The sequence below is a fragment of the Paramisgurnus dabryanus genome, chromosome 7, assembly GCF_030506205.2.
Source record: "Paramisgurnus dabryanus chromosome 7, PD_genome_1.1, whole genome shotgun sequence".
NCBI classification, from domain to species: Eukaryota; Metazoa; Chordata; class Actinopteri; order Cypriniformes; family Cobitidae; genus Paramisgurnus; species Paramisgurnus dabryanus.
The window spans coordinates 7,504,594-7,527,010 of NC_133343.1; the positions used below are offsets into that span (position 1 = coordinate 7,504,594).

The window sequence follows — 22,417 nt, forward strand, 5'->3', positions numbered from 1 at the left end:
TTTCCTCCGGCAGACGCGTCTAAAGGGTTTATGATAAAAGAGACGCTTGCGTTGGCCAGCAGGCACTTATTTTGACAAAACACGTGATGCACATGGTTCACATGACGCAACAAACACATATTTTGAATTTGCGGCCCTTGGAAGAGCAGTCACGAGCCGCCACTGCTGATCAACTTCACCAGCTAAGTAATGCAGGTAAACAGGTGGTTTTCAGCAATACAGCTGAAGCTTTGAGAAACTGGAAATGTTGCTCTGATAACACAGCTGGGTAATTCGAATGCTTCAAAATATAATGGAAAAATCACTACTATATTGCAAGTTATGTTATCAGCCCACTTTTTTAAAGTTATCATCCAGTTCACTCAGGAGCAATAAAGTTAGGAACGTAAAGATCAGTGGGAAGAAAATGACCCTCACAAATGTCAGTGATATGCATCTCTAGATAACAAGCTGTGGAGTACTTGGCAACTTAGAAGTAGTAGAAATCTTGGGAATAGATGACTACCATAGTTTACTTTTTGTTTTTTCAACATTGTAAGGGGGTTTGGATAAAAGTGTCTACCAGAGGCAAAACAGTGTACTTAAGGTACAGTTTATCACAATATGTTCCCTGGGATCCAAATCCACAACCTTGGCATTGTTGGTGGAGTGCTCCACCAGTTGAGCCACAGGAACACTTTCCACAAAGTTAAGCAACAGCTGTATTTTACTTGTCTTTTCTCTCTCGTCTTTTTTTCTCACTCTGCTGTCAGTGTCTGACGGCCACGATTGAAAAGTCAGACAAAATACACAACTATCTCTCCTAATAAATAGACAGACAAGACAAACTCAAACCACAGTCAATTTGGCGTCTTTCCATTCACATTCACTCATTCTCTCTAAGACTTACCACATGTTGCGGTGGAGGATTTTCAAACATTCGCTTCAGGCTGTTGAGTGGAATGTCAAACTTCTCAATCTGCCTGTTCTCCTCCAGGTCCTCTTTAGCGTCCGCAGGCCGCACGGCGAGAGGAGACGAACGAGCGAACTGTCCTTCTTTTATCACATCGGGTCCATTTCCTGATTGAGTTTCCATTGTTCAGGAAACCAGATATTCCAGCCTCCCCCACGAAAGCAGAGAGGACCACTACTGACAGAGCGATCGGAGAACGACAGAGACAGTGACGGAGAGTGAGAGGGAAGAGATGGATGTGGAGGAAGGAGTGCGTGGCACAGCTGTGATGTCTGAGAGAGGCTGATCCAGACGGACAGACCAAGGACAGCCTTGAAGGAGGAGAAAAGGACAGAAAAAAGTTCACTCAAGCTATGAATTTCAAAGAATTGCACACTTTCACAGTTAAGGGTTTCAAAAGCATTGTAATTGAGTAAAACATAACCACACGCATTCCTGCCAACAGGAAACGAACATCACCCCTGAACAAATCGTGGAAACATGACCACAGCCCTCCCTTCACACCAACACCCCTTCCTTTCACCACACACACACACACACACACACACACACACACACACACACACATTTCCTAAAATGAGAACCCACCCTGAGACTGTATCCTGCTATAAAATTTGTTTTATAAAAAAAGCAAAAATGCAAAAAAGTCAAACATCATCCATTGCATTCCATCATAAAAAGCTTATTCAAAAACGTATACAATAGATTTCTATTGTAAGTGCACAACATCATATCCAAACTAAATGAAATGATGCAATATATTAAGTATTTATTCGGTCCATGCAAGTGGAATGCTTTGGAAAGTCGCATTTGCCAAATGCATAAATGTAAATGTATTTCAGACAAATGATTTACACTGTACCGTAGGTGGGGCAACCCATAAGGAAAAGCAATCGAGCAAGAAAATTTCCTGTATTTTTGCAATGACAGCTAAGCAACAACTATGATTTTGAAAGGAAAATCATTATCGTGCAAAAAGGAAGATGGGGGTTAAATCTTTTACCGACATTACTTAAGTAATGAATTCCAGCCTGGCTGAGACAGAGAAACATATGACCTCAATTCACACGCTATTACCTTTACCTATGAAGCATGCTTGTACATAAGATACGAGACTGCAATAGCAGGAGATATACTGTAATGCATAAGAGGAAAAGATGGAGTGAACTTAATGCAGTTGCATTATAAGTAGGGAAGAGTGCATCACAGAAATGCATTATTCAACACACACAAACACTGCTCGCTTACAGGCCTGTCTACTCAACTTACACAAACACCAATATACTGTACAGAGAAATTCAGTTAAAAGGCATTCGTTTTATTTCCTAACACAGGCATGTATAGTTTAACTTGCATGTTAAAAAAAATGCTTTGTCTTTCTGATGACAATACAATTCTGTACCTTTTTGTTGATGATTTTGGACCATTGCTTTGCATTGCTGTACTATGTTCAGTAAGTAGTGCACAGTTTCACAACTATGCAAAATGTCACAGTAAAAATACAAACAGATTAGCAAACTACACAATGAGTTATAATCATAACCACACAAATAAGCTTTACATTAGTCACAACTAAACTCATGGCCTTGTTAATAATTTACCAGTCCCCGAAGGCACAAATGGCTTGTTAGGTTTTTGGTTTACAATGGGGAGAAAATCTCGACCCTTATAAAAGAGGAATTTTTATGTTCTTTTTTTAATGTGCATTCCTGGGCTGTTGGACTTGTTCACTTGATGCATAGCCCTTAGGGAAATTAACCACGGTTTTAGTAGCAAAAGTGAGGTAACCGTGGTAATTTGGTAAATTGATTACTTTTGGTATTCACAGCTTAAACCTCGGAACGTCGCTCGCGCTGGGAATGAATGCTTGATTCTGACTGGGCAATCTCGACATTCCAAGCAGGGTACAGTATGTTATTCCAAGATATCAACCGCCTGAAACGGTCACCGGTAAAATAATATTTACAAATAATTTTGCAACGTTGGGTTTTAATTTTTACGTCTTGAATTAAACAAAGCAATGGATTTTTCACGGGGAAGGTTTGCATTTCTTACAGACCAACATAAGCTGCTGCTGGCAGCTGGTTTAACCCTTTAACTGCCTGGGTTTCATATTCATTGCTGTGAATGATCAGAAATATATTTCTCAGCAAATAGTAAATTCTGACTAAAGAAATGGATGATCTGAAAATATGAGCTTAGCTTTTCTACTTTAACCATAAAGTCAACCGTTTGGTAAAGCACATTTTTTGAAAAGTTATTAAAAACATACTAGAGTTTTTTCATGGCACCAAGTAACATTATTTTGTAAAGTTAGGGCTCTTACAGTGTAATATGTCAAAAAAAACAAAATGCTTTCCTTGCAAAATTTCACCAAAACAGTTCACATATATCCAGCAAACACCAGCATAAGCTGGTAGCTGGTTTAAGGTGGCAGTAGCTGGTCTAGGCTTGTCCTCCCAGCCTGGCAAGGCTGGTCAAGCTGGTGGGTCAGCTGGTCTTCCAGCCTGACCAGCTAAGTCCAGCTAGACCAGCTTAAAAAGTGACCAAAACACAGCTAGACCAGCTTGTTTCACCAGCAATATCAGCTAAAACCAAGCTGGGAGACCAGCTAAAACCAGCTCACCAGCTTATGCTGGTCTTTGCTGGATTTTTCAGTAGGGAATAGGCAGGAGTGATTGATTTCTTTGTCTCTGACATCCATCGAAGAAGAAATGTTGTGACAAGTGCTGTTGATTTTTTGGCATGACATACCTCAAGCAAATGGTAGCGTTAGCTCAATAAGCTTAGGTTCTCCTTTCTATAAAATATTTTGACTAAAAATGTGCTCAACCATTTGGCTGAAATGTAGTTAAATTGTTAAGGTGGCAGTAGCTGGTTTAAGCTAAGCCTCACAGCCTGGCAAAGTTGGTCTTCCAGCTAGTGATGGGTCGTTCGCGAACGCCGGCTCTAGAGCTGATTCTTTGTAGCGAACGAGCAGAGCCGATTCTTCAGACGCATGCAGGGGAGCCGGCTCTTCTAAGGGAGACGAGCCAGAAGAGCCGAATCTATGAAAAGAGCCGGACTGCCATCACTAAAATGTAGAGCCGGAGCTTTAGCCGAAAGAGCCGAACCAATGGAAAGAGCCGGACTGCCCATCACTACTTCCAGCCTAACCAGTCTAGTTTTTAAGTCCAGCTTAAAAAGTGACCAAAACACAGCTAGACCTGCTACACCCGCTTAAACCAAGATGGAAGACCAGCTAAAACCTGCTTATCAATTTATGCTGGATTTTTTTAGAAGGGAATGAGCTAATGAATGCCAAATCATAGGCGCACGTGCACAGATAGGTCTTGCTTCTGTAGTCAGAGACATAGAAAACCGCAAATAATCTCACTTTTCTGAAACCTCTTCATTTTGTCTCCTCTTATATTGTTCCTGTATATAAAATTAGTCAGAAACATATATAACTGTAAATTGTCTCACTTTACTGATGAACTTCTTCATTTTGCCGCCTCTTGATTACGCTGACAGGACGGATCACTTGAAATTCAAATGTTGCGCTTGTCACAGGCACTTCGTGTTTATTTTCTCAAGCTTGTTGTTGTGTAGTCGTTCACGCGCACATGTAGTATGGTCGCTGTTGCTTATGTTGGCGGAAGTCGCCAAGATGTTAAAATATTTTGCTTGCATTTTTTTAAGCAGTTGTCAAAAAATTGTGTTCGACTTCATGCGGCTCTGCGCAGCCCGATCGGCATATGACATCAGCTAATTAAAGTACCGCGAGAGCGATTCGACAGCAGTGTTTTGATGTCATACGAAGATCGGTCTGCGCAGCTCTGCATGATGTCCAACAAACCTAAAGAGTTTTTGTCCTGAAGACATGTTTTTGAAATTACAATATACAGTAGTATTATGTATCGGTAGTCAGACTTTTTAATACAATACAGTGACCTTGATATAGATTCTGTTTATGTATAAAAGAGTGTGAATCCAGGGGCGTCAGTTTGTGTTGAAAAGTGGTGGGGACAAAAGATCAGATGAAAAAACATTACAGCACGACGGGAAAAATATTGAATAACGCCGCATCAAAACCAAGAATTTGTTCAAGTTACTGATCGGCGCATGCATGTTTTTGGGTCATTTTAGAATCAGTAATAGTTTATTTTGTTTAAGTTACTTTTTTGGACAATGTACATTGTTTTAAACTGCATTGCATGTTTTTTTTTTGTGCAAATACACCTTACACTAACATTTCTTGGTTCGCTTGATTTTTCAGAACATTTTAACCAAATGCTTTCAAAAAGTGGTGGGGACAAAATCAGCCATTTCAAAAAATGGTGGGGACATGTCCCCAGCGTCCCCAGTGTAAATGACACCTATGTGTGAATCATATTTTATGTCATTTCATTGTTCAATTATTCAAAGTAAATTCAAAGTAAAAGTCTTAGAGATGTCATTGTTTCCCATTATCTTTGTTTTTTTCCTCACTTAGTCTACTTATCTACTACAGTGTGACTAGAAATAAAGAAATGGTTCAGCCTTTCTCATCTATTTGCTCTTTGCTTTAATACTATACAGTGTTCTTTATATGCAGGACTGTGTATTTGTCTCCCCAAGGACTTGTTTAACAGCATATTTGTTTTTTTGTTTAAGAGCACATTTATCCGTGTGTTACAGATAGGCAGGAAAATGAGAAGGAGACATTTCAACATTCTGCATTTGCAGCTAGAGTCAGCTTGTTTAGTTTGGGATAATGCCCGTGCTTTGCTTTTAGCACAAATGCAGATGGTGAGATGGCGGGACCACATTTCCCACCCGCTTTTAACATCATCAGGCCTTTTTTCATTTTCCGTAATTTTTACTTTGTGGAAAAAGTGAGCTGGTCACATTCAGAAGCAGTTACTCACAGTGGTTAAAGTCCCACACATCCATTAATACACAGTAAAGGTCAAATGGAGATTTTTTTAAGACAAAGTTTTTCTAACATCACCATAATAATGAAAAAATGCTTAAAGGGGACATATCATAAAAATCTGACTTTATAAGTGCTTAAATTGGGTCCCCGGTGCTTCTATCAACCTAGAAAAAGTGAAAAAGAACAACCCAGTAACTTAGTTTTGGTAAACCATTCTCTGCAAGCATGTGAAAAAATAAGTCATTGATATTTGGCTCCCCTTGTGATGTCAGAAGGGGACAATACCGACCCTTAAAGGAACACGCCCACATTTTGGGAATTTAGCTTATTCACCGTATCCCCCAGAGTTAGATAAGTCCATACATACCTCTCTCATCTCCGTGCGTGCTGTAACTCTGTCTGACGCAGCCCCCGCTAGCTTAGCTTAGCACAAAGACTGGAAGTGAATGGCTCCAGCTAGTATACTGCTCCCAATAAGTGACAAAATAACGCGATCATTTTCCTATTTATGTGTTGTGATTTGTATAGTCAAACCGTGTACAAATAACAAGGTGATATGAGACACAGCGATCTTTTAACAGTATACATACTGAGAACTATATTCTCTGAAGACGAAGCACTGCCGCATGGGCGGAGTGATCTGCTCGCAGCACACGAGAAGCCCCTGGTGAGGAGCAGAGAGTTCGGTCAGAGTTGTGCAAATCACTCCGCCCATGCGGCAGTGCTTCGTCTTCAGAGAATATAGTTCTCAGTATGTGTACTGTTAAAAGATCGCTGTGTCTCATATCACCTTGTTATTTGTACACGGTTTGACTATACAAATCACAACACATAAATAGGAAAATGATCGCGTTATTTTGTCACTTATTGGGAGCAGTATACTAGCTGGAGCCATGCATTTCCAGTCTTTGTGCTAAGCTAAGCTAGCGGGGGCTGCGTCAGACAGAGTTACAGCACGCACGGAGATGAGAGAGGTATGTATGGACTTATCTAACTCTGGGGGATACGGTGAATAAGCTAAATTCCCAAAATGTGGGCATGTTCCTTTAATATGCACTAGCTCATTTATATTTTAGACACACCTACAAAGTGGCAATTTTAACATGCTATAATAAATTATCTATGGGGTATTTTGAGTTAAAACTTCAAATACGTACTCTGGGGACACAAAAATTTTACATCTTAAAAAGTTTTGTGAAATGTGCCCTTTCAGTCCTAAAGATTTTAACTGAAACTAACATACTGAAACTAAAAGATCAAGCATTTCTTAAAGGGGTCTTTTTTTTTACATAAACACATTAAAATAAAACTCAAACAGAATCTGCTGTCTGGAAAATGTGTAAAAGGTTTAATAAATGGCAAATTATTGGTAGTAAAGCTTAAAAAACCACACACACAATACATTTATGCTTTTGGCAGACACTTTTATAAATTTTTTCAGTTTGTGCTGGAAATCAAACCTACAACTTTTAGGACTGCTAAATATGTGTCTTAAAGATGCACAATATAAAAAGCCCGTTTACTTTTAAAGGAGTGGACAAATTAGTCATTGAGTCATGTAAAACTAAATTGTAAGGAACCTTAACTGTAACTTAAACATAAAGTTAATGATCAAAAGGTATAGTGACTCCTTAAAAAGGCACAAATAAATTCAGTACACTTCGAGGCTCCACGTGTCCATCTCATTTATCTCACAGTACATAATTTAACCACAAGAGGGCGCCATTTGAGAAAACACATAGCTTTGGTACCAGCATACTCACCAACCCCACCCAAAATATCCTGATGATATTTATTTGGTATGATTAATTATTAATTTAAGTATGCATATATATATGTGTGTGTTTTTGCATTAGACACAAGCTCATTTAACAAAAAAACCTACACATTCTTAAAACATAAAGAATCCTTATAAAATCTCATGCGCCAGATTTGACCATTTCAGGTTAAAGTTATAGTTCGTCATCCCACAGGTTTTATATGGGCATAAGGTCTGCTTTCTTCCTTGATTGAGCAAAATGTGTGAATGAGTGACTGTGGGAGAGGGGGTGAGAGAAAGAGGGGTGTTGGTTGGGGAAAGCCTGCTGGAAACCGCAAAGGATTATGGGTAGACACTGTGTGATCAATCACTGAAGGGTGTACCATGATGTCAGGTTGCCAGGCAACAGGAAGAAAAGCACTCTAGCAGGGTCACTCCTGATTACAGTGTGTTTCTGTCTGCACACACGCACACACACAGACACTCGCACACAGCTAAAACAAGAGTCTGTCAGTGCTTGAAGGACGATTACAGCACTCTCTGCACTTAATCTATCAGCACAGACTAATTTTAAACCTTCTTCTATCTATTTGGGCTCTCTTACCTCCGTTCTATACCTCCATTTAATTTCCTCTTCTCTGCAGAGAGCAGTCTGTACTGTCCAATGAAGCATACCATTTCAATGTACCGTAGACTTCCATTTGCTAAAGAAAGTCAGTGCTAATTTTGCTTATAGCAATTTAGTACACCAGAGGCCAAAACTGATGTCCAATTTTAGAAAATGGACATATTCATCCTTTATTCAAATGTACTGTTAAAGATATACTGTATTAAAAATTATGCGTGTTAGTTGTGTTTGGATTGTAAACTGAAGCTCAGCTTCAATGCCCCATAATATGCAGAATCCACTTTTGGACATAAATGTGTGTTGGCAGTGTGTGAATACAACAACCATACAATGACAAAAATCCACACACTCCTCCTTTTTGAATCCTTATAAACCAGAGCAGCCTTATTAGACATGCTGTTTTGATTTTCTTGTTAATGTGATGTCACACTAACAAAAGCCCCACCCATAGCCACTGACTGGTTAACTTAACGCTCCCCAAAAGCTTTTCTAAATGGGTTTGTTTGGACGTTATAGCACTAATGTGGCTGAAGATACTATTGTGCCAGACTTTATTCACAGGAATCAGATCTATTTGTAGCCAAAAGCAGTAGCACATTTGGGTGATTCTCACGGAATCCAGACTTAAAAGGTGTCCTGCATCAGATTTTTTAAAAAGCCATTTTTTTGCGCATATTAGATTAAGGTCTGAACTTACTATAACCATTATTTTTTGAGGATTTAAAAATATTTCCTATAGAATTATTTACATTTTTAGATTATCATTATCAAAGATTTTCATTACTGCAACATGATATTACATTAAATATATGCATTTACAAACTCGTGTTTCGGTAAAGAGAACTAAAAAGTTGTCTAGGTACTATGACAAACAAAATTTCAACTTTTATCTGGAGAGAAAAAATAAGAACTGTCTACCTGGTAGTCACCTTAAGTATCACAGTTTTTTTTTTTTTTTAAATGTTAGTTCCACAAGGACTTAAACAATGATTGAAAATTGTTGCGGAGTATGAGAAAATATTTCTTGGACACGTTTATATTCCTTATTATTGTCTCTACATTTGCCAATGATCACCAAATACCACATGTTTCTTTACTGTAAATGTTTATAGTATAACATGCACTGAAGCTTTTTATTTTTTAGATTTTTTAATTATAAATATTTCCATGTCAAAGAATCAAAATCCAGTCATGGACATGTTACGGTAATGAACATTTTCCCCTTAAATGTGGGGAAAAAAACAAAATTGGTTTGTATGATGTCATTTGAAATCATGTGCAAAATTGTACATGAAGAGATGTTTGTAACTGTATGCTTCTTATTTTGATTCGCGAGAATCACCCATTTGCATTTAAAGGTACACACATAAAAACAGAGCTTTGAGCTGAAACTTTACAGACAATCTAGGCCAGTGGTCTCCAACATGGTGCCCGCGAGCACCAGGTTGCCAGCACGGAGTCTGTGAGTTGCCCGCCAAAGGACATTCTATTAATAACCTCAATTTTATTTATTATTAGCTGGCTTCTTTTATGTATGTTAACATTTACATTTAAAACAATGATAAAACATATCAACAAGTAAAACTTTTTGAGTACTATATCAAAAAAGATTGTTTTATGCATCATGGTAGCCCCTGCTCACAAAAATGTTGGAGACCCCTGTTCTAGGCACATTTGAGACTAATATTACATCTTGGGTATAATGGCCCAATAAATATAAATAATTATATATAATTAATTAAACATAAATAATTAAATATAAATAAATTGGTCCTTTAAGGAGGCTTGAGTCAAGCCCCAATAGAATTAATTTTTTCACAAAAAAAAGAAAAAAGGAGGGGATCAACGAAATATTAATAACTTCAAAACTATGAACAACATACGCTTTATTTCCTGTATATGAACTTGTTTTTATCTATGCATATTTGTTACAATAAAACCCATATTTGATCACTGTTGGCCACCCCTTATAAATAATATAAAATATTAGCACAAATATAGCAATAAAGCTGAAATACTGCTGCATATATGCTTAACCATTTTCAAAATAAATGTCTTAGGCTTTTCATTTAGCGGCTTCCCAAAATGTGCTTTATTTTGGAAAACTACAGCGAATGTCTGCAAACTCTTCTTCGCCCAGCTTTAGAGGAAAGCAATTCATTTTGCACATTCAAAACAAAGTATTACACGTTTGCAAATCATAAACATCTTCAAGTAACCCAAAGAAAGACGAATCTATATTTTAGCGTGACTCTTGGTTGAAATGATACAGTCTGGACATCTGAGATGTACTTGTAAAATGTCTAAGAACGAATATAATAAGTTAAACTTTGGTACAAAAAATATGATCTTTATTCGTTTGGCTTTTAAAGTAACGTCACCATGTAGTTGGTTAATATAGTGCATGCAGTTTACTACCACACTACGAATGAAATATGACGACCACTGATTGCTTCATAAATTTTTATGTACATTTAAAACCAGGACCTGGCCTTCACATGTAGCACTGTGCAAAATATATAAACATAAATAAGTAAAAAAAAACGAAACAAAACAACATAAGCTTAAAACTACTATTTACAATATAAACAATAAAAAGAATAAATAAAGCACATCGATGGTGGCCCGGTTACATACAGTCAATACACATATCTGTCTCTCTCTCACATAAATAAGCTCTCATTATCTTTATCTTTCAAATTTTCACACACGCATCTCTTGCGCACACACATTACAGGCATCCAAATGACAGTTTAAGTGGCGTGTAAAAGTGCTCCTCTACAGAATTGGGTACAGAGGTGAGATACGGCATGCCAGTATATACACATACAAAATCACCACTACTAGTTTACCAGAAGAGCTCATAACCGCATTATTCAACCAAACTCATGGTGTTGCCGTTGCTCGGCGACAGACATCGAAGTTTCAAAATTGTTCTTCTGCGGAGATCCACAGAATAGTCGACCTGCACTTATGCACGGAACGCATTTAGATTCGGAAGATATATATAGATTTATATAGATATATATTTATAGCATTTGTTCAAAATAAATGAGGTGAGACATGTGGTTGTCTGGTACAGAGACATTCAGTAGGGTTACATCACTTCCTGTTAAGTTTATCTGCGTGTACATTCAGGATAATCTCAACCTCTGCTAACGTTACGGTAGTCGCGCTATTGATTCCCTTCACCCGTGGTTTGCATTTTGACAAATCTGTTACTTTAGTTTGGCTCCCTTTACTGTCGACGGTGTAAAAATTACGTTGGCTGAAACCATTTTCTTGTTTGTGTTCAGTAAGGCAATGCAGAGCGTCATTGATAAACAATAAAAAATAACATTCTATTAGCGAAAAAGTCCCAAACTGAACTCTAACCGAGTTATTGATTTTCTAACGCTTTAAATGTACTTGTATATGTGTTGGTGTGATTTTGTTCGCCATTCGCTAACGCGAGTAAATGAGGTCCTGTTAAAGGTGCACTCGGATAATCCGCTAAGGTCGCTCTAGAATTCATAAGTTGCAATGGTGGGCCGGTCCCCATTTACTTAGTGTTTGGTGGGCTCCCCTCCTTATAGAGCCCGGGACGACGTCCCCCGCCTGACGGTCGACGTTCCCCAACCCCTTACAGACGAAGCAGTCAATCGAACCCACAAGTAGAAAAGTCGAACATGATAAAAAAAATGAGCTAACAAAAATGTGCAGGTATATAATACGCCATTCCTTAAGAAAGACCCCAGTGGTAGCACTAGCTACCAATGACTATAACAGTTTCTCTCAGTCCTCGGGATTGTTTAACAACACTCGAAATGAAAAGACAAACTCGCACACCACTCTACACTTGCCACAGCAACGTCCTTGGGGATACAACAGTCATACTCTTTATAAGCGCGTGTGATGTTGTGTCAATGCTGGCACTGTTCTCAAACGAACGTTTTCCGTCAACACCGCGAACGCGCCCTTAGGCTAGCTCGGTGCACGGATGGTGTAGACGCACACACATACACACACTCTGCCCCACACGCGCTCAGTTTGGCATTAGTTCCAAAACCGCTCGAGGTGAACCGCACCCCGGTGCTCTTTATCCGCTCTGTAAACAGTGTCTCGATTGATAAGAACAGTCTCCATTTCAATTCATCGCACATTTTTTTCTGTCCTTTGCATCTTTTGCTTTGTCCTCCTTCTCTCGCTTTTCTTTCTCATATTTGTCCTTTTCCGACTTGGCCACGCTGTTATAAGATGGTGGAGAGGCGGAGGATGGAGTCATGTCCGTTTTGTCCGACGCAGAGTTCTCGTGAAACTTTCCGATAACGAGCACCTCCTTCTCCGGGATGGGTACAACCCCATCCTTCAGCTGTTGGCGGTACACTTCACAGGCCTTCTTTATCGTTTTCCTCATGCGGTAATGCCGGAAGACCCTCTGAATGATGACGGCGGACATCTCCTCCTGTTTGCGGCGAAGGGTTGTCGTGATGGGCTCGTAAGAGACTTTCGAGGGATTGGAGGCCATGAATCGATCCTCCATCTGTCCTCTCAAGGCATCCATCTCACCCTCCTCGCCCAGGACCCTCAGCGTGAAAGCGAACAAGATGTCCAGGCAGTGGATTCGATCGCCGCTGACCATGGGTAGGTCCATGGCTATCAGCTGGATCTTGTTAGGTTTGGGAATGCGCAAAGGAGGATCCAGAGCGTCCGCAAAGTCAGAAAGCTTGCCGTATTCCACAAACTGCGTGGCGTTGGGGTCGAATCGCTCCCAGACTTCGTAGAACATTTCAAAGTCATCCTCGCTGAGCGGTTCGGCGCTCTCCTCCGTGGCTACGCTGAAGTTCTCCAAGATGACGGCGATGTACATGTTCACCACGATCAGGAAGCAAATGATGATGTAGCTCACGAAGAAGAAGATGCCGACCGATGGGTTTCCGCAGTCGCCGCGGTACGAGCTGCCCGGGTGCTCAGTTTCGCTGTCGCAATCGGGATCTTGCTTATTCAAAATGGGCGCCAGGAGGCCGTCCCAACCCGCAGAGGTGGTGATCTGGAACAAGCAGAGCATCGAGTTCCCGAACGTCTCGAAGTTGAACATGTCATCGATCCCCGCCTCGTGCTTCACGTAGGCAAAGTTAGACATTCCGAAGATGGCATAGATAAACATGACCAGGAAGAGGAGAAGGCCAATATTGAACAAGGCAGGAAGTGACATCATCAAGGCAAACAGGAGAGTACGAATGCCTTTGGCTCCTTTGATGAGACGAAGAATGCGGCCAATTCTGGCAAGGCGGATGACTCGGAATAAGGTCGGCGATACAAAGTATTTCTCGATCATGTCAGAGAGGAACATGCCTGGCAAGAAAAGATATATAAGTTTGATAAGCAAAGATTCTTCTGCTTCTTCTGAGTTAGCAATTTTTAATTATGTAATTGGTGATACAGACCTAAAATATAAAACAATATGACCTAAATCTACTTATGATGGCTTTTTTCTGTCGTTTACAGAGCATAATGATGACTTTGTAAATAAAGTGGTGGCCATCATAAGTAGATTTAGGTCATTTTCATTAATGGCCCCCTCAAAGTCCAGACCTCAACCCCATCGAGCAAATTTGGGGGTGAGTTGGAAAATAAACTGCACTTCTATATTCAAAAGAAAGCCCTTGGCTTGAGTTGCAGAAGGCATGGGATAACATTACTGATGAAGTTCTGAGGAAATATATTGACACTACGCTAGGGAAATGTGCTGCTGTCATTGCTACAAAAGGTGGACATACCAAATATTACATTTAAAAGTGGATAAAAACAGTGATACTAATTTTATGAAATTAAATCATGTTTTGGAAACAAAAAAGGTTTATATTTTTTAACAATATTTTTGTTAAGCACGCATGAAAAGTAAAACTAGGTGGCAATGCAGAATGTCCAGTCTACTAAGTCATTAAATACGTTTGTGCTCCTATCTGACTGTCAAAAGACTAAAATCTCCTCCAGTCACAAGAAACAATCTTTAAGTGTGTTGTGTCGAGTCCTTAGGTGTGTCCCCAACTTAAATGTACAAACTCTACCAATTTTTTAATGCTCTTACCAACAATTGACAAAATCACCACCACAAAGTCAAACACATTCCAGCCCACGGTGAAGTAGTATTGCCGCAGGGATATCATCTTGAGCATACATTCTCCAGTGAAGAGGACAATGAAAACCAGGTTGATCCAGTAAAGGATGTCGTCCATGTCTTCCGTCTGGTCATCAGTTTCGACCATCATGGTCACCATGTTCAAGCAGATCAGGATCATAATGACAATGTCAAAGGCTTGTTTGGTGATTAAATCGAAGACGAGGCCCTGAAACACATTCTGGAGGGAAGGATTGAGAAATTGGCATTAGTTTGGCCAATGGAGACAAATCTGTTATGTAGCCCTAAAACGATAACAGAAAGGTTAAGAGATTTTGAAGCATCATGTCATGTAAAAGATACTATTAAATGCCCACTGAAATGCCAGCATTATTTGATACCGTGACATAATTTCGACTGAAACAGGAAGTCAGGAGGAATAGAGGGTATGCACGTGGCGTCACCTTTGGCGAAAATGACTGCGGTTACGCCCACTGAGTGGCAAAAGACAATCTTAATGGGATAACGCTGTTGTGCGATAGACTGTGCTAACAGATTAACAAGAATTCAGAGCTATTGTTTTACAGACTGCCAAAAAAAACACAGAAAGGAGAAGTAAATTGATTGTTCATTCCAACGTCACAGACCACAGGTGGGTTGATAAGTTGCTAGGGTCAATATCAACCAGAGGTTTTACTTTCTACATAAAAGTATTTTTGAGGTATTCGTATTTTATCCGTGTTTTTCTTTGGTAAACACACATTCCAAATCATATTTTCATAATTTTTACTCTATTACATTTCATAAATACAAGTTTTGTTTTACATTTAATATTTAAGTACATTAACATACTTTTACTCAAGTAAACATACACAATTTTAATGTAATCAGGTATTAAATACATTTTAATATGCAATATTAAAGAATATACAGTATGATTCTACTGTATGCTTTAGTAAAATTTTTCCCAATACAAACATCCTAATAAAGCACAGATGCTTGGAAAATGTAACTAATGTAACTTAAGTATTGTCCACCTCTGCTATCAAGTCCAACTAAATTCAATTTAAGCTGATAATACTCAGTTTTACTGGCATTTTCGCAGCAGCCGCTATGAAAACCAGCCATTTTGTTGAATGTTTGCCACTCAACAGAGCGAGCTCAGGCGTGGTCAGGTGGAAAAGTGACGTTGATGCATACCCTCTATTACTGAGAAAGCCCTCCCCTTTTTAAAATAACCAATAGCGTTTAATTTACGGCACAGTCCTGCAAAGCTGCAATAACAGTGACTTTGTTTACTCCAATAGAAAGCATACAGTATTTGCATTGTCTGAATCATTTGTTATCCCCTACATAGTACACATATAATAACTAGTAAATGTATTAAAGGATAATTTCGGTATTTAACACTTTGAGTCTAATTTCTGGTTTGTTTTGGATGAACTACAGTGATGGACACAGAAATTTTGACAATGGGTCGTGTCTTGACTTTTTGACTCGTTTAGAAGCGTCTCTTGACTGCTTCAGAATGGAAGTCAATGACCATGCACAAACATGTCATTAAAACAACACTTAACGTTCATTTTCAAAACTGTACTACTCACCGAGTGGTTCCTGGTGTTCATTGATGATTAAAAACAAATATATTGGCGCAATGTATGATTTCAATCCGTGTTATTTGCTATAGTGGAACTATTTTTTCAGATACCTCACAACCGCGTATATACTTCTGCTCTATATTTGAGTCTGAAGCGTTAGCACACTCCCGACCACTTGATGGCGACAACCACTTTGCCATACAAGTACGCTCGGTGTCTAGCGTATAGGCAGTCACAATCGAGCTCAACTTCAAACCTAAAGCTGGTCACTGAGCCATCAAATACGGGAAAAAATTTTTTTAAACCGAGTGAAAAAACGACAACCACATCTAAACAGACCCCTTTTCTGTTTCCAGTGGCGGAGTGATATATCAGCGAGCAATGAGTCTTCCAAGAGAAGTCAATGGAATTTTACAAAATGCCAAATAAAACACGACAGAAACTGTATTTCGCTACACAACTTGTTTTTAATCATCGACGAACACCACAAACCGCTCGGTGAGTAGTACCGTTTTGAAAATGAACGTTAGGTGTTGTTTTAATGACATGTCTGTGCATGACCCTTGACTTCCATTCTGAAGCAGTCAAGAGACGCTTCTAAACCAGTCAAAAAGTCAAGACACGACCCATTGTCAAAATGTCAGTGTCCATCACTGTAGTTCATCCAAAACAAACCAGAAATGATACTCAAAGTGTTAAATACCGGAATTATCCTTTAACATTTAAGGTTGCACATCATGTATACTGTACCGTTGGCCTGGGAATGGGTTTCTGTGGCTTTTTAGATCCAAGTTTTTTCATGGCATTGTAATATTTCTTCTGTTCTTCTGTCATGAAGATATCCTGTCCTCCTAGGTAAAGAGCAAACAAAGATGACTGGTTACAACCATGGTTACTCTACTGTCCATGTCTCGAAACCCAAACATGTGGCCTCTCTCGGTTCCTTTCTCTCTTCGGCCTGTCCTTTATCTCAATAGACAACCATTGTATGCTTTATAATAAAGTATAACAGTTCAATAAGCTACCATTGTTTGCTATATAAACATAACCACTAATAGATTATGTACCTATCAGATTACATTTCTCTGAACCTGAATTGAAAAAAATAAACATATGCAGGTCGTTTATGTATTTCATTGCTTGGAAACTCACGCAACCATGTCGTGAATATACAGTATCAGTATTCACGCGTTTACTGTTCTTTATCAGTGTAAATACTTATCTTCTTCTTCTGCTGATTGAAGTTATCGATGATGACACCAATGAAGAGATTGAGGGTGAAGAAGGAGCCAAAGATGATGAAGATGACAAAGTACAGATACATGTATAGGTTCGATTCATAGTCGGGCTGTTGCTCCAACTGTGCGTACAAGAAACAGACGAAGTTACAATTATTATGTTGTTTTAATAAAACAACCCCTCCTCAAATTTGCATTAGAGTGATTCTCACTAAATCCAGATTTAGGTGTCCAGCATCAGAATTTTTAAAAAGCCCTTGAAACCAATTTTTTTTTTAAGGTCTGAATTTACTATAACTATTACTTTTAGAGGATTTTAAAAATATTTCCTATAGAATTATTAACATTTTTTAGATTATCATTATCAAAAATTATCATTACCGCAACATGATATTACATTAAATATATGCATTTACAAACTCATGTTTCGGTAATGAGAACTAAAAAGTTGACAAACACAATTTTAACATTTATCTAACTTTTATTAAACAATAAAAAAAAAAAGTTAGTTCCTTGAGGGCTTAAACAATGATTGAAAATTGTTGCGGAGGATGAGAAAATTGGTCTTGGACACATTTATATTCCTTATTATTGTCTCTACATTTACCAATGATCACCAAATACCACATGTTTCTGTACTGTAAATGTTTATAGTATAACATGCACTGAAGCTTTTTATTTTTTAGATTATTTTAATTATAAATATTTCCATGTCAAAGAACCCAAATCCAGTCATGGACATGTTACGGTAATGAAAATTTCCCCTTAAATGTGGAAAAAACAACAAAATTGGTTTGTATGATGTCATCTGAAATCATGTGCAAAATAGTACATGAAGAGATGTTTGTAACTGTATGCTTCTTATTTTGACAACATTTACTTTTTTATCAAAATGTTTCATGACACCTAATAAGTTTAATTTCGCAAGAATCACCCAATAGTATTTGAACTTACATCACGAGAATCCACAGCCGCATACATAATGTCCATCCATCCTTTAAATGTGGCCTTATGGAAAAAAGCACAATTGATATCGAAAATCAATAAATAGTTCGAACCGTTACAATCTATAGTACTCGAACTCTCGCAGTTTCTCACCACTTGCAGTAGCGCCAGGTATCCGGCTCCCACGTTATCGAAATTAATCTTCACGTTTTTCCAGCGTGCCGTTTCGTTGTTTTTGATCAGGGCTCGGCAGTCTGACTCATTGTTGACCACGCTGATGGGAAACATCTCATCGTTGGTAATATTAATGCAGTGGTAGTATTTTCCAGCGAAAAGGTTTACCCCCATAATGCTGAAGATCAGCCAAAAGATCAGACACACCAGCAGGACGTTCATGATAGAAGGAATAGCTCCCAGCAGAGCGTTCACCACAACCTAAAGGAAAATAAACACATGACATCTCACACACACTGGCAAGTTTACGTATTTGAAATCCACCTAATCTTGCTATGTAAATGAGAAACTAGCTTTAATGTTGGATTTGGCCGAGTCTGGCTTGTAAAACCAGTATAACAATTCTAAGTCGGCTTCATCTTAAATTAAAACTGAAAGCGTAAATAGATTTTACGAATGTAAGAGACTTTACGAGTGTATTTTTATGTTCATTCACCAATTTGGAAGTGATGACACTATCTGATATATTTCCTGCCTAATATCTACAATTAATTAACTCTAATTGAACAGTTTTGTTCATTTGAACATCTTGCAGGGGGCTTATTACACATCTGCTGAAAATGTGGAGGAAACAAAAATGAAAACAGAAAAAAACCTTGTGGAGACACGATGACGTCACAACATTTGTTTACTGCAAATGAAAAGAGACACATAACAGAGAAAGAAATTTAAGGTCAAAGGCACAAACAACACAACAACCACCACAGAATCATCAGAATAGATCAGAGAGTTTCCAGCATCATACATGCATGCAGAGAGACGTGCAAACTGCAGATCCAGGTCTAAAAATACTACAGTCTGCATATTTAAAGGGATAGTTCACCCAAAAATGAAAATTTGGTCATCATTTACTCACTCTTATATTGTTACAAACATGTATACATTTCTGATGAATGCAAAGGAGGAAGAATGTTTGTATCAAAGCAGATCTGGGGCACCATTGTCTTCCATAGTAGGAAACAATAGATCTGCTTTGTAACAAAAATATATTTCTTTTTATATTTATACAAATTTGAGACAACTTAAGGGTGAGAAAATCATGACAGAGTTTTCATTTTTGGGTAAACATCCCTTTCATGTGAAGAATATTCACCAAGATCATGCAAAAGTAGCCTCCAGCTAACATTAAAAAGTATCTTTAGGAATATGGTGTAATGTGGCTTGATGTGATTAGTTTAGGTAGGAGATGTTCCTGGATTAATATATCTGTTGGTCATGGGACAACATTCTGATCAGCCAATCACATTTTAGGGTTATGGTAATAAATTTGGGTTTAGAGGGTAAAACAGAATGATAAAATGATAAAGCTTAAAGTTCACTGCCAGCCAGGCGATATATTTTCTTTAACAGAATTCCCTGAACAGAAAGGCCGGAGCTTCCCAATGTTGAGCTCCATATAACAAAATAACATGATGGCATTTTAAACTAAAAGTATGCAAGCCAATTTTCGAAACATAGGAAAAAAAATTTCTCTGGTAAATCATAATCATAATTATGGGATAAAAAGTCCAAATGATGTTTTTGACTTTTGAAGTCATCATTTAGATTTTTTATTTCAGAATTTCACCTTTTACACTGCAAAAAATGACTTTCTTACTTAGTATTTTTGTCTTGTTTTCAGTAGAAATATCTAAAAATTCTTAAATCAAGTCGTATTTTCTTGATGAGCAAAATGACGTTAGAAAATAAGTCTAGTTTGTAGACAAAAACTATACAATTTAAGTGAATTTGTGCTTAAAACAAGCAAAATTATCTGCCAATGGGGTGAGAAAATGTTGCAAAAATTACTGTAAGTGTTTTAGAAAAAAGAAATCTTATTTTTACATTTTTTATTTTCAACCCATTGGCAGATATTTTTGCTAATTTTAAGCACAAATTCACTTAAATTGTATATGTTTTATCTAAAAAACTTATTTTCTTAGGTCATTTTGTTCAACAAGAAAAGCATCTTAATTTAAGAATTTTAAGATATTTCTACTAAAAATGAGACAAAAATACTAAGTAAGAAAGTAATTTTTTTCTGTGTAAATTCATCATTTTGATGTTTAATCATATGATTTCGATCATACCTGTCAACCCTCCCATTTTTCCAGGGATTCTCCCATATTTTACCACTCTTTCCTGCCATTATCCCGTTTAAATAGTTTACCGTATTACTCCTGTATTTTTAGTCTATCTATAAAAAATTCCATTGGCTGTATTTGATATTTGCTACATTTACCTCCGGTAAAGCAGTCGGCCGTATATTTGTAACATTTCACTCAAATGACAATGAAACAAGAAGAAAAGCTTCCCGAGGATGGGTGGAGGATGACGGGCCGAGCGCAAAGCTACAACCGGCAAGCGCATTTAGGTTGCACATCTGCCCACCAGTGTACACAAACTCACACATGTGGATGTGTTGGCTAATGCATGCTTTTTTTAGCTTTGCGTGTAGGGAAACACTACTGTTTGTGCTTTACTACTTGAGTCAGAAGGTGTTAAGGAATGCAACATCTGCGACCTTTGTGTAGAAAAAGTCACTTCCAGATGGAAAAGAGTCCTACAGAGATATACACTGCAAAAAAATTATTTTCTTACTTAGTATATTTGTCCTGTTTTTAGTACAAATATCTAAATATTATTTAATCAAGATGCATTTTCTTGATTAGCAAAATTACCTTGGAAAATAGTTTTTAGACAAAAACTATCAAATTTAAGTGAATTTGTGCAAAAAAAATCTGCCAATAGGGTATTATAATTTTACATTACACTGCAAAAAATTACCCTCTTACTTAATTTTGTGCATAAACAAGCAAAAAAATCTACCAATCGGGTAATGAATTTTTCTTGAATTTAGCGTTTAAGAAAAATTTTCACGATTTTTTTGCTTACCCCATTGGCAGATTTTTTCTTCTCAAAATCACTTAAATTTGACTTTTTTGACTTATTTTCTTGGGTTGTTTTGCTCATCAAGAAAAAACTTACTTTAAGAATTTTTTGATATTTTTACTGAACCCAAGACAAAAATACTAAGATTTTTTTTTCTTGAAAATAATTTTTTGCATTTTATGTATTCTTGAATTAATTGTTTAAGAAAAAGTAAACTTATTTCAGGATTTTTTCTTTTTTTCTTGTTTTAAGCACAAATTCACTTAAATTTTATATTTATGTCTAAAAACTAGAATTATTTTCTTAGGTCATTTTGCTCTGCAAGAAAATATATCTTGATTAAGAATTGTAGATAGTTGTTCTGAAAACAAGACTAAGTAAGAAAGTCATTTTTTGCAGTGTTCCCCATCCATTCCCTTGCATAGTAATGAAAGGGGGGGTTGTTAGGGTTCTGGAAATTTCCCTTATTTTCAAATCTTAATGTTGACAGGTATGATTTCGACTTTCAAAGTCATAATTTCATCTTTTAGAGTAATAATTTTGACTTTTACAACATGACTTTTTTTCATATGTGGCAGAAATGGGCTTCCATATAAAAGTGCTTGTGTTAAACTTAAAAGAAAGTCATATACATCTAAGATGGCATGAGGGTAGGTAAAATATGAGAGGATATTCATTTTCAAGGTGGATTATTGCTTGAATAGCCATGGCTCATAGGGTCTGCTGTGAGCTAGAGTCAAGTTTAGCGTTACATTTTTTTAACAGGAACCTTGTTCCACAACCATCAAATTATGTTGATCCAGCAACATGCCCTAGTGTGATAAAATCACATGCATTGTGCATGATATGCAAACATTTGTGTGTTTTATTGAATACGTGTGCGTGCCTTACCCTCATTCCCTCAAAGCGCGACAATGCTCTCAGAGGTCTAAGAGCACGCAGTGTTCTCAGGGACTTAATTGCACTTAGTTCTGAGTAACCAAGAGCATTCGCTACCAGACTCACCAAAGACACCTGCAAAAGATACAAACACACACCTAAACATGTAAGGCACGTCCATAAGTCAGAAAACACTGCAGTAAATGAGATCACGTGGTCGCAGCAGCTCAGCGGTGACTCGATTACCACATTTATTGATGTGATTGAGATCGACCCTTAATCGTCACGCACAAGCTTTTTAATTGCCTGGACATTT

General features: G+C 37.7%; 2 protein-coding genes across 5 annotated transcripts in view; both read right to left on the reverse strand.

Moving 5' to 3' along the window:
- The window catches only part of xirp2a (xin actin binding repeat containing 2a), a 43,259-nt gene extending 41,890 nt beyond the window's left edge, over window positions 1–1,369 (reverse strand). The window contains exon 1 of the mRNA XM_065260263.2: window positions 890–1,369. Coding sequence (XP_065116335.2) covers window positions 890–1,075 — 186 coding nt within the window. The 5' untranslated portion in view covers window positions 1,076–1,369. The remainder of the gene's footprint in view (window positions 1–889) is intronic.
- Window positions 1,370–10,119: 8,750 nt separating this feature from the next.
- Window positions 10,120–22,417, reverse strand: part of scn1lab (sodium channel, voltage-gated, type I like, alpha b) — a 55,155-nt gene continuing 42,857 nt past the window's right edge. For 3 of the 4 annotated variants that reach the window (XM_073815356.1, XM_073815355.1, XM_073815357.1), the window contains exons 21-27: window positions 22,114–22,236; window positions 18,271–18,552; window positions 18,127–18,180; window positions 17,157–17,294; window positions 16,685–16,789; window positions 14,307–14,577; window positions 10,120–13,570 (exon numbers count right to left, since the gene is read on the reverse strand). In XM_073815356.1, the coding sequence (XP_073671457.1) occupies window positions 12,363–13,570; window positions 14,307–14,577; window positions 16,685–16,789; window positions 17,157–17,294; window positions 18,127–18,180; window positions 18,271–18,552; window positions 22,114–22,236 (2,181 nt within the window). In that variant the 3' untranslated portion in view covers window positions 10,120–12,362. The remainder of the gene's footprint in view (window positions 13,571–14,306; window positions 14,578–16,684; window positions 16,790–17,156; window positions 17,295–18,126; window positions 18,181–18,270; window positions 18,553–22,113; window positions 22,237–22,417) is intronic. The other variant, XM_073815358.1, reaches the window with a different exon arrangement.